The sequence below is a fragment of the Caenorhabditis briggsae genome, assembly GCF_000004555.2.
Source record: "Caenorhabditis briggsae complete genome, chrV, whole genome shotgun sequence".
Lineage (NCBI taxonomy): Eukaryota > Metazoa > Nematoda > Chromadorea > Rhabditida > Rhabditidae > Caenorhabditis > Caenorhabditis briggsae.
The window spans coordinates 18,826,813-18,840,424 of record NC_013488.2 but is presented as its reverse complement, the minus strand read 5'-3'; the positions used below and the strand labels follow the sequence as shown (position 1 = coordinate 18,840,424).

The 13,612-nt window shown below is 39.0% G+C and overlaps 1 protein-coding gene across 1 annotated transcript; it reads right to left on the bottom strand.

Moving 5' to 3' along the window:
* Positions 1 to 10,657: 10,657 nt before the first annotated feature.
* On the bottom strand, positions 10,658 to 11,104 carry CBG27320 (the record flags this gene model as incomplete). The annotated part of the gene is made up of 2 exons (XM_045238591.1): positions 10,658 to 10,991; positions 11,034 to 11,104. The coding sequence occupies 2 exons, from the start codon at positions 11,102 to 11,104 to the stop codon at positions 10,658 to 10,660; spliced, it is 405 nt and encodes a 134-aa protein (XP_045098449.1).
* Positions 11,105 to 13,612: the final 2,508 nt, after the last annotated feature.

Genomic DNA, 13,612 nt, shown 5'->3' with positions numbered 1-13,612 from the left:
AAGTTACCGTAGTGGTTTGTAGGGGCCCTAGTAATTTTTAGGGAGCCTAGTGGTTTCCAGGTACCCTAGTGGTTTTTAGAGAGCCTAGTGGATTTTAGGTAACCCTAGTGTTTCTTTGGCGAGCCTAGTGGTTTTTTTACCCTAGTGGTTTTTTGGGACTCTCGTGGTTTTTTGACCCTATTTAAGGACACTAGTGGTTTTTTGGGACCCTAGAGGCTTTTAGGAACCTTAGTGGTTTAGCACCCTAGTGGTTTTTTAGGTCGCTGAGCGTATTTTCGACAAAATGGACTGATTGCGATTCACACAGTCTTGATATAGGGACAAAGTAATTTAGTGGAGCACACTAAACAAAACAAAACAAACAAAACAAAAAACAAGGATGCATCACAATCTCTTATCTTTAACAAGACGCCATAGATTGGGGTTTCGGAAATTAGTCTTGTAAACAAAAGAAGGAATTTTCGAAATTTCTCGATACTTCCAGATGATCCCAACAAAAATCTTACATTTCCTATAATTAGAAAAACTCAGCTAATCCGATCTGGGAAGCAAAAAAAGCAAAAAAAAACGAGGAGACAGCAAAAAACCAAGAGCAGAGGGGTAAACATATTTGTGTATTTGCGTGTGTTCCTTCCTTCTACTCAGTAGACGAGGAACTCCCTTTTCCAGATGACTCTGTCTGCGTCTCCAAGTCTCTAGCAGCTCGTGCTCGTGCTGGAATTGCTCTAGAAATTCAGAGAACCAGAGAGGGGGTAGCGGGAAATGGAAAGAGGGTGGATAACGAACCCGTATTCAAGTTCTCAGAAAATTTGCCGGAGAAAATAATTAATGATTATGGGGGTAACTGGAATGAATCGGATCTGACGTAGATCAAAATGGTCATTGTACAAGGCCGGAAAACCCATAATTGAAGGGTTCCCTAACTTGGAGCCAATTTATTTTGATTTCCGTAAGAGATATGAAAAAGTAGTTAACTGGTGAATTATTCATCATTTTATCACCAATATTTTATCAGTTGACAAATTTTAGATATCTTTTATAGAGAACGAGATAAGTGAGCTCTAAGTTGACGGTTGAACTGGGCTTCTATTAGAGGAGTGAGAGGGGGGGGGGGGGGGGGTATTTAAGCCCACTATATGCGTGCACTTTGAGCTCTATTATCTCGCTTCCTGAACGATATATGAAAAAGTTGTCAACTAATAAACTATTTATCATAAAATTTCCAATATTTAATCAGTTGACAAATGTTTCATATCTCTCATAAGAACCGAAATAATTGGGCTCAAAGTTGACGATTGGGGTGGGCCTCCCAACAACATTCCCTGCTTCTCAGTTTTAGCCAATTTTTCTCAACTCCTATAAAAAAACAAGAAAGTTGTCTAATGATAAATTATTTATCAAAATATCGCCCATATTTTATTAGTTGACAATTTTTAGATATCTCTTATAGGAGCCAAGATAAGAAGCCTCAGAGGGACTATCCCTAGTATCTGTAGATCTAGATATCGAGATGTCCCCTCTTCTACTAATTATGCTGGGGCCATATCGGATTAGTCTCAACTTGTTTTTTCCCATGCCACCCTTGTCGTTGTTGTTGTTGTTTTTTTGCCACTTCTCTTCTTCCTCTTCTTTCGTATATGTGTTTTTCAGCTATTGCGTGTCTGCTATTTTTTTCTGTGGTTGTTTTCTCCAACCCCACAAGTTCCTCCTTCTTGATGACTCAAAGCGAAAAATTAGTGTGGGTTTTATCCGGATGATATTAGAAAAATTGTCGCCGGGTTGTTCCATTAGTTATAGTATCAAAATGGATAAGTGAGTCAAACCGGAAGTGTCTAGGAAGATTGACAAGGAAATTTTGGGATGGTAGTGGTGGTGGAGGGATGGGATGGCTGGTGGAGTTGACAAGGGAATTCAAGAAGAAGAAGAAGAAGAAGAAGCTAAGGGAGTTCCGGGGGAAAGGGAAATGAAAAAATTGAATTTCAAGAAAAAGATTTGGCTAGGGACATTGGTCTAAATCACACTTGAAAAGTCAGGGTTCTGAAAAGCAGGTATGGTTAGAAATGAGTCAGAAATTGGGCTCCAAATTAGGTCATAATGTTCAAAAAGCAACCAAACGGAGACTAAATAAGAATCAAGTTTGATTTACGAGGAGAAATGAACACCTAGCAATATTATTCTGAGGAATCTGGACAAAAGGTACACAAATTGACAAAATGACGAGAGCAGAAAAAAAAACATATCGTCATCGTGATGACTTTCTAAGCTGGTTGAAGAAACGACACTATAAATCAATATTGACAAGAAATGAAAAATGCAATGACGAGTGGTTTTTTTCCTGAAGTGTGATTCTTGATTCAGCATAGTTCAGTACTTATTTCGGGTTTTCTTGTTCATGCTGCGTCTCTCTCTCTCTCTCTCTCTCTCTCTCTCTCTCTCTTCCGTTTCTTTAACAGTTTTTATTTCGGGAACTCCTTTAGTTTCAGTTTCACTTGAGAGAGAGAGAGAGAGAGAGAGAGAGAGAGAGAGAGAGTAATGGAAATTAATCAGTGTGTAAGGTGACTCAATGGGAAGAAAAGAAAAAGTGCAAGAGTATGAAAATAGTATAAAAATGTCTGGTGACTATTAGAAAACGCGGGGGACGGAAGAAAAATAGCGGCTAATTTTAAAAGTCATGAGTTAAAGTTCCCTCCTCGTGTTTTGGCTTCTTTTTTTGGCTGAAAAATCAGGGTCGAAACAGTTCCTTGAGGCGAAAACTAGTTAGGATCAAGAAATCAAAAAAGTTCGGGTATTTTTAAATTGGTCTCAATTTCTGTTCACTTTGACACTGACCAAAGTTTTGGGGATGTCCGAGGATTAACCAGATTATCAAGGATCATCAGGAAAATTCCTGTTGATTATTTGATTTATCCCTCCTACCGTAACCCCTATAGTTTTCTGTAGTCTTGTTTGAAACCACAAATTACCCCAGACTGGTTTTTTCTATCTCTACTCACAAAGTCCACATATCGCAGTACACATAATTCATTTCTATCCAATTTTTTTCTCCATTTGATGCTAATGAACTGAATTCCATTGTTGCAGATTATGGAAATTGAGAAAATTTTTTTGCGGGGGATTAGATTCTAAAATGATCAGAAATCTGAGATTTTGAATTTTTGAAAATCAGAGTTAGTTTTGTAATAGGGTGTTCGAAGCCGTACAAGGTGTCTAGGTCGTTTTCCAAAACGTTTTTTTTGTTTGTCCAAAGTTTCGTTTGTCCGAAAAGTACGTATTGGTTGACCTGGAGAAGCCCGACTCGAAAGCAAAATTCTGTCAGAAGACGTCTAGAGCCACGTGGATTGATGGATGGGGTGTTGTTGCACAGATGACTGCTGACGAATAACGGCGTTTTCCTATTTTGAGGGTTTGGACCCGCCACGAGATGTTTGAATGTGGCTTCGTGGCGATGTTGCCTAGCATCTAGGCTTGATGAATTTGAAAATTTTGAAGGAGGGAAAAATGGGTTTGAAGATCTACTCGGCAGTAGGCTTTTGCACGGATCTTGACCGGATTTTGGTCGGATAGCGCCCAAAAACGGATGAATTGCGGACAAAAAGCAGATTTTGGTTGGGAAATTCCCAGAAACGACTCTATAGCGATCTACGGGAAGATTCTGATCGGACCTTGCCCAAAAAACGAATGTGCAGCGGGACATGGTCAGAATTTGGTCGCAATTTGGCCAAAAACGGCTGTTTGGCGAGCCAAAGGCAGGTTCGAACCTTGCCAAAGGTTGTCGAACTTTGGTAGATTACAGTAGGGGTCTTAAATTTGACCAATCTCTGACCAGAAGTTGCCAATGACGCCCGAGAAGGATCTAGAATAGTCAACTCTTTTTGATCGCTCACTTTGATCAACCCAATAGCAACTAACTTCAGACTTGGCACCGAACACCAGACAATATCAGCATTCATTGATTCCAGTCAACTTCCTCTCTCAAGTGTTCATGTTCCGAAAACGTCACCGATCAGCGTACTACTACTACCTCTTCCCATGCCTCCGAACACGAGTGTAGTGTGTGATGAGAAGTTTGTTGTGTAAACAGAGAACAAATAATGCATTTAGGTGGCAGTAGTTTTCATCCGCCGGGTGTGAACTTGATCGGTAGAGAACACGTGACCGGAATTGGCAAATGATACACTTTATACTGTTGTCAGGCCCCCTGATCAAGTCCAAAATGTTGGCTAGTGCTCATAAAATCGGGTTGGTAAATTCTGGTGTCAATTGTATGTGTTCTAGGATCCACGAGGGACTTTATAGGATCCTGAAGTTTGTCGAAGGACAAGGATTCCAGAAAATCTTACACTTTGGACTTTACACTATTTGTCTTGTATTATTTGCCAATCCTTATCTCTATCAATCAGTTTTTCCAATCAAATTTTCCCCTGTCAATCCTAGGGGAAATTCCTGAAAGATTTCTCATGAGAATGTTAATTGACAATCTCTAGTTTCACCTCGATTTTTCAGATTCGCACGTGTTCATGTCCACGTGAATCCAGAGGAAATATGCACCCAAATCTGTACGGGGGGTACAAAGGTCTAGACCCAATGGGCAAAGAGGATTATGCAAAATTCGAAGCGATTGTAGCGTCAAGGGTTTGACAGTTTTTGGTCGGAACCTCGAACAATGAATAGACTAGAATCAGGACGGATAGTTAGAAGTCCATTTAGGGTTTGAGGAGCTGAGGGACCAGTATTTGAAATCATGCTCCAAATATAAAATAGAGGGATTTCGAAAAAATAATCGGTTAAAAATTTCCAGAAGTAATGGAAGCCTAGAGGAAGCCTGACTTTTCATGCCTCCAATGCATCGAAACTTCCTTAAGACCAAGGTTGTCGGAAAGAGGGCCATGGCCGACCGCGGACCAGGCCGTGTGTTGGCGAACTGTTAGAAACAAACTAAGCCAAACAACCTAGAGGTACCGAGCATGTCTCCAAGGCATCTAAACTTCCTTAAGAGCAAGGCTATCGGTAAACGGGCCATGGCCGACCGCGGACAGGGCCGTGAGCAGGCGAATGGTCGGAAACAAGCTCAGCCAACCAGAAACTTCTAGAACCGCTGCCGAACCATCCTAAAAGTACCATAACTAAAAACAGACCCTGTTTCCCACAGAATTTCTTACAACGAAAAAATGGATGTAAGACTAAACCGTCTAAAGTGACCGACTAAAGAAACCGACTAATACAGTAACCGACTAAATTCAAAAACTGAATTTTCTTCTTGATCTACTGTACTGCATTCTTATTCAAATCTATATTTGCTCATTTCCATATACACCGGCATTCCTAAAGGTTTGCCTCCCCAAATATCCCGGTGCCAGGTACCAATTCTCATCAATCACCTTCATTAACCCTTCATCTTTTCGAATGACTCTCTCACACGCATAATAAAGGGGAACGCGCGGCGCGGCGGCGCGCAATTGGTGCTAGTGGTGCCAGGGTGGCTCCGTGTCTTTCCGCCAGGCACCGTGCTCCCCACTGTACCACTCGCTTTCACCCTCTTCCATCCCGCGCATTACGATGATACATAGGGAAAGCGAACAGATGGGAGGGAACAAGAGGTACGGAGAAAGGGCGCCAGCGCTGGAGATGTACATATGGGTGGCAGGCGATGGCTGGCACTGCCGAGAGAGGGAGGACACCATTGTGTACTTTTGATGGTAATGGGATGGAGCTTTTTTCCTAGGGATGGATACGAGGGACCAGGAGTCTGACAATCTTGAAATCTAGAATTTCTTAAAAGTGCTATTTCAGATCATTCATATTTTGGTGTACTCAACCTATCCTAACCTCTAATTAGTCATACATATGCCCTTGAACACTTGATTTTATCTTTTAAATTCCACTTAATTTGATACCTACCTATATCAAAAACAAGAAAAGACCCGTTCATTTTCGTGCCCCTTCCCTGCAAATTAGTCGTCTCAATAGGGGGAATCCCATTACACGAGACGGCGCGTGGTCGTATCGGGTTAGTCGATGACCGTTTAATCACCTCCTCCAAAATATTTGAGAAACATAGACGCCTTCAGACAAGGACACCTGGCGGACATTCTCTCGCGAAAAACTGACGAAATGGAAACAACAGGAAATTGTAAGGGTCAAATTCTTAGAACAGCTAGTAAGCAACTGAGGGAGGGAAGAGAAAGTTTCGGAGTATAAGGAAACTATAATACTTGTATACATTGGACCAGGTGGGAACTATCCGAATGAGTATTTGTTACAAAAATTCATGAAACTTCAAAAAGGTATATGTATTAAAAGGTGGCCAAATGAAAATTAGGTTCTTCCAAGTCTACTGTAATTCCTCTTATAGAAGCCCACCTAGGCCATCAACTTTGAGCTTTTATATCTCAGTCCCTGTAAGAGATATGAAAAATCTGTCAACTGATAAAATATTGATGATATTATGATAAATATTTTATTAGTTAGCAACGTTGTGATATCTTTTACACGAACCGAGATAATTGAGCTCAAACTTGGCAGTGTGTGGACCTTTATAGTACAGGTGTGGTGCAAGCACACAGCCAACTTTGAGCCCATATATCTCGGTTCCTGTGAAAGATATTAAAAAGTTATCAACTAATAAAGTGTTTTTCATATTATCAACAATATTTTATCAGTTAACCACTTTTTGATAGCTTTCACAGGAACCGAGAAATATGTGGTCAAAGTCGGCGGTTTGGGTGGCCGTGTTTACAGTACGCTGCTTGTTTATAAAAGAGGTCAAGGTGAAAAATTGGTTTTCTAAGTCTAACTCATATTGCTTGGGTCCAACGTCCGAAAATTTCTAGTTTGACTCTAGTTCCAACACTTTCATCAGTTGACAGTCTTGTTATTTCAATAACATTCCTATCACACTGTAAGGTTCTGGTGAGAATCTGGTCACAAGACAATCAATTTACGATATCTATGCTAATGATCACTTGTATCATTCAGAAGAGAAGCTGGGCAAAAATAGCATTAATGTTCATGATCATCCATGATTCCTAAAATGACGTTTCTATGCTTCTGATTAGGCTAAAAATAGAGTGATCCTATTAAGATATTTAGAATTCTTACACCTAGTACTTGACGACTTCTATGCCAAGACAAAGGTGTCGATGAACACTAGAAAAATGTGTTCATTGGTTTCTAGAAGACGTATGTTTTGCCAAGGCTAGCTTCAATGAGACGTTTTACTGTAATTTGGCTATCTTGACCACAACCTGGTTGGCTAGTTTTAAAGGAAATACTATAGTTCAAAAAGTTTTGGCCGCCACCTTGACCACCAATACAAACACCTGACCTAGAAAACTGGAAAAATAGACGACTTTCTTATATTTAATCATATTTCATCAGGACGGAAACTCTCCAAAAAATCCCATAAAATCAATCGAGATGCCTTCCGATTCCTAGTACTCCTCGCTTCCTTCTATCACTGACTATCACTGAATCGTAAACCTCCTCACCCACTACTCTTTTTTTTCCACCCAAATCGTTTTCGCTCCTTCTTTATGACGTTGCAAAATCGGGAGAGAACACGATGCAGCAAAAAGGAAAACGAGGAAAAAAAGGGGATGGAAAATTTAATGGAAGAGAGGAAATGGTTCGGATTTAATCGATGTGTGTTGGATAGTAAGAAAAAAGAAAAATGAAAAAAAGATTTAAAAAAAAACCAAAAGGTTTGCCGAAAATCGAAGAGAGGGGAAAGACCTTTGGTTGGAGATTTGATAGCACGATGTGATATTTTTAGAAAAGGCTGGAAATTGGGCATTTTTCGATTGAAGCTAGGAACAAGAAAATAGTTTACTAGATTATAGTTTACTAGATTAACCTGCAAAAGAAGAACCCTCACAGACTGTCAAGTTTGAACTAATCTGGTTACCTTGAAACCAGTAAGATAAGGGTGCTCAAAACTTTGACCTCAATTATCTCGCTTCCCATAAGAGTTGTCAAAAAGTTGAACACTGTTAAAATATTGCTGATATTATGACAAACAGTTTATCAGTTGACAAGTTTTTCATATCTCTGACAGGTACCGAGATAAATTAGCTTAAACTTGACAGTGTCAGGGCCCTTCTATTAGAGCAAATGCGGTAACTTTCAGGGGGCTCGGAGTATAGGGGTCTCAGGAAATTCAAATTTCCAAATGTTGGAGAGTGAATAATAGTAAATGAAATGTTATTTACTTGTTAAAAAGCGTTGTATACCCCTGACAAACTATGAATCGTGGTACCGAAGATAAGAGAAGAAAAAGTGTACTGTAAAAGAATATTGATATGTCCCGAGGATTTTAGGTCAAGGGGATGTAAAAGGATCAAGGGGGTGTAAAATACCATAAACACTCTGATAGGATCTCCCCCCAAATTTAGAGTTTTTATGGCTCACTTCTTGTAAAAGATATCAAAACCTGTCAACTGATAAAATATTGGTGATTTTCTGATAAATATTTTATTAGTTGAAAATTTTCTGATATGGTTTGCAGGAACCGAGATAATTGAGCTCAAAATAGAGCTATAGGGTGGGCTTCTATTAGATGTCATTGGTTGGCACCCAATTTTGTGGCTCAAAGAAGCGCCAACTCCAAAGTTTGGACCATGGACATTTTTGACATTTTTTGAAATTTTTTTAAAACTTCCCTTTGAACTTTGCAAAATGAGTCTTTCTTGTCTTTGGAAACAGCAAAAACTACCGTAAAACTTGTAATAGAAAGGCCCACACTCTGTTTAGTTTGAGCTGATTTTCCATGGCTCTTACGCAAGATATTCAAAACTTATTAACTGTCAAAATATTTCTGGTATTTTGATAAACAATTTATCAGTTGACAACTTTTTGATATCTTTCACAGAAACCAAGATGAATTGGCTCAAAGTTAGGGGGTCTTTTTATAACTTGTTTTACAGTAATCCCATCTTTTGATCTTAAACTTGACTCTTTTTCTGTTCCTGATATTCTTAAAATTCGTTTTTCTCTTCTTTGTATTTGTCACCTTCCCTCCCTCCAAATGTCATATGCCATTTGAAAAGCTTTGGATTGCAAAGAGAGAGAGAGAGAGAGAGAGAAAAACGAAACAAATCGAAACCAGAAATCTTTTTGTTACCCCTCTCCGATCGAAAGTCATGACATATACCAATGATATTCACATGAGTGACATGTGAACATCTAAGAGTTCGGTGCAAAACCCTGACACAAGAAATACAAAAAAAAACCTACTATACGGGACAAATATAAACGGAATGCACATGTTTGTATATGGGTATGGGTCAACATAGAGACTGTCTAACCCATTTGGGTGGTGTCATGAAATTGAGTGCTACCGATCGTCGAGAAAAAAATCGCGAGATCACTGATCAATTGAAAATATTGGGTCATCGGGGTACAAAATACTCAATTCTGAAATACAAAATTGCTGAAAATTTCCAAATTCAGTGACCTCAAGTCGCTTTGTATCCAAAAATATGAGAAATATACAGTACCGATCCAAATAAAAACCTGCTTTTTAGGCCATTTTGACCATTTTCAGGATTCTGATTTCTTATTAGTTCTACTAAAAAAGCCCAAACACTTCGTTTTGTTTTCTACGTTCCATTTTCTCTAATTTATGGTGTCTGACGACATTTGTATTGCTTTTTCCCTGGGCAACCGTAAATCAAAAGACCTTACTAGGTGACCCGGCTGTCAGAGCTACACAAACTAGCAATTTAGTTCAATAACACTTTGAAATCACAATGTCACATATCTACACAGTTCCGGTTGAGCTCAATGAGCCGTCTGATATTATCCAGGCGTATCTGGACTGTCTTGAGGCTCATTATAATCGAGAAGTGAGACATGTGAATATTATTTTTAGTTATATTATGATGTCGGCTATAATTATTATTTTTGGATTGTAAGTTTTTTTTTGAAAACAAAAATGTATACCGTAACCACTCTAATAGAAGAACACCCTATACATGCACATTGAGCTCAATTATCTCAAGTTCTATGCGAGATATTAAAATTGTGTCACCTGATACAATTATTGTCATAATATCACCAACATTTTATCAGTTGACAAACTTTTGATATCTTCAAAAGGAACGCAGATAATTGAGCTCGAAATGTGAGAACCACTCATACCGTAATACATTTACTGTAGTTCGACCATTTTCAGGTACCTCGACTGGTATGTGTTTTGAAGAAATCCGAACTAATTTGTGCCGTCTATTGGTGTCGAATATACTCAGAAATATACTAAATATTTTGACTATTCAATGAAATAAACACCTAGTATTTTAAAAGTATTTATTTTCAAAATTTCAGGTATACCAGAAAAAAGATTACTGTAGAAAAATATCCCGAAATATAGTCTCTATGTTCCAATAGAAGCCCGCCGTTTACATGCGTTTTGAGATCAATTATCTTGGTTCCTATGAGAGATACCAAAAATGTGGCAACTGATAAAAGGTTTTTCATCATATCACCAACATTTTGTCCGTTGACAGTTTTTTGATATATCTTATAGGAATTGAGATAATTGAACTCCAAAATTTCTTGTACCCTCCGAATAAAAATCAACTGAAAATTATGTTTTTGTATATATTATTGACTGGCACTATATGAGGCTGTTAAAAACTTTATTTCTGAGAACATCAAGGTTCTAAGCAACAGATTCCGAATCGAGAACATCGCCAATACTCTCAATTCCAACTGTCAACTTCTCCATTTCCTTCAGAAGAACGTTCGTGAGGTTCTCGACGTCTTCATATTCCGCTTTAGTGGTGCCCAAGAACTGTTCCAGCCTGTCCAACGCCTTCTCGAAATCACTCTCCTTTTCACCAGCTCCAAAGTCAGCGAGCAAGTTTCGAGTATTCAGAACTTTGTTGAATTCTTTGCTGTTTAAAGTGTCGACATCCGATGAAGTTTGGATTGGGTCCTTCTTCTTCTTTTGCTCCTTATTTTTCTTAATTCTCATTTGGCTTGCATTCGATTTTCTAAAATCTTTTTTTTAAGTAATGAAGGGTTTTAGAGCTCACTCAGCCATTTTCATTTGACGATTGCCGGCAGCGTTGGCCCTCGACTCTGAATCCTCTGGTAGACGTGTCATTTTTGGTGTAGCCAATACCGTATAAGGAAGAAACTAATTTCCGAGAAAGCTACACAGCTCTAGACACGTTGTATATGTGTGATGAGTTGGAAAAGCTCTGAAAAGTTTAACAGGGTCAATAATCTGGAACAGGAAAATCTGGAACAGGAAATAGTCCTAGTTTTGCAAATAATTATTTTGCAAAATGCAATTATTCTAAATAGGATTTTGAGATTTTGAAGTTCTGGATGACTGGGGATTGGGTTTTCTGATATGCTCAATAGTATTAGCAAAAAACCTTATGAAATTTCGTCCAGTAACAATAATTTTAGGTCTCTCGAAATTTAGGGCACATACCGTCAAACCTGTAATTGAGGGACCCCAACTTTGAGCCAATTCATCCTAGTTCCTTTCAGAGATATAGAAAAGTGCCAACTGATAAAGTGTTTATCATAATATCAGAAACATTTTGTCAGTTGACACATTTTTGATAACTCGCATGGGAGCCGAGAAAAACTAGCTCAAACTTGACGATACCAATTTCCGATAAAGGTAGGTTTAGTATGTATGATTAAGGCTTCCATTTGGTCGGGAAATTTAGCCGACCGACCGACCACCGACCCCGCCGACCGACAGCCGACCGTTTTCGTGCATTTGCGCGTCAATGTGTTTGCATACGCTGCATTGTATTTTACGGCAAACTACTCACTAAAAGCCTCGTTTATCGTAAAATAAAGTTCTTCGTACGCAAAAATTCGTGTTTTTATGCGCAAAGGTACGAAATCGGTAGGCGCGCCGACCGATCGGTCAGCTCGGTCGGCTGTCGGTCCGCTGGGTCGGTGGTCGGTCGGCGGTCGGCGATTTTCGACCGACCGAAATGGAATCCTTATGTATGATAATTGGTTTTATAATTATTTGATTTTTTCAGATAAGAATTATATGATTTTCAGATAAGAATATACATGAATTTATGATCGTAAATAAAAAACAGCTTTTGGGAAATCATAGGAGCCCTCGGACCTCTGGGAAAAGGGGCCCTCTAATAGAAGACCACCTGTTATAGAAGGATCTCCCAAACAGAACAATAGAAGATCCCGCGCCTTTATTACGTGTTTACGATATTTATTGCTTGGTAGTGTCTTCTGGTAGAACGGTGGCAGATTTTCCATTACCTTATTTTCTTCATTTTTTAGATAGTGCATTTGAACCTTTTGTTGGATAAGCATATTTTCTTTGCTAGAAGCCAACCCCATACGTTTTCCTTTAAGCTCACTTATCTCAGTTCCTTCGAATAATATCAAAAAGTTTTTAACTGATAAGTCTTTTATCATAATATCACTAATATTTTATCAGTTGAAAGATTCTTGATATCTCTCATAGGATAATTGAGTTCAAAGTGCATGTATAGGGCCAAAATCACTTTTGTGATGTTATGGGCTAATTTAGATTTATTTTTCAACATTTTCCACTTTTTCACAATTCCTCTGACCCGGATTTGTTTTTCTGATCATCAACGGTCACTCCCGAAACTTCCTTTGCCCAGACTGCATCCCAAAAGAGCACGCTTCCGATTCCATTAACTCCAAAAACGGGTCCACACACATTCTTTTCAGTGCTTATTGTTTTCTTTATTCCTCTTTTGTGGGGTTTCTGCTCCAATCCTCGACTTCTGTTTAAAGTGACTTTGAAATCCTCGTCATTCTCGTCTAATTGTCGAAATGAAGTGAGTGGAAGCCTAGGGGTACTATCTAAAGCAAAAAAGTGGAAAGAAATGTGAGTAGGGCGTGGGGCGGAGTAGCGTAGAAGGTCTATCTCTTTCTCTCCCTTCACAACGACGACGAATCCTAATCAAATTGCTGGCCACATACACATACACAGCCGCCGCCCCATCGGGCCATCCCCATACAACGTGTCGCTTCTTCTCTCGGTTTTTCGGGGCGACACGACCCTTTTTAGGAAAAGTAGGAGGGGCGTTTTTCGCGAATCATTCAGTGGTCCATTCGATTTTCGTCAACGTCTTCTGCTTTTCTTCTTCTTCTTCTCTTTTCTCAGTCCGGTCCATTTTTTTCTCCGTCTCTCGATTTGTTGGTTTTGGTCACTTTTTTGGGTACTCCCTAAATGTAAACACCTTGGTTATCAGAATATTTATCATTTTTTTTCAAAGAATTTCAGAAGTCTAGAATATGTTGCAGTGGGTTGTCTTACAATCAGCTGTAACGCTATCATCTATTTGATTGTATCAGGCAATCTGGGAATCCCAGATTCAGATTAGACAGATTTTGAAGAGTAGTACCTATTTTAAGCACTTTTAGTCGGCATATTTGCAATGAAAACAGCAAAAATAGAGAAAATTACGGCTAGAACCGTATTTCGAGTTATTCCCACTATTTTTGACTGAATCCAAATTTTAGAAGGTTCTGGAAACATTCCAGATCCTTGAACTTTTCATACAAAATTCTGTCCGATGTACTCTGAAACTCTATCAAATTTTTTATGAATATTTCAGTCACTATGCTTTTGTGAGGCTTT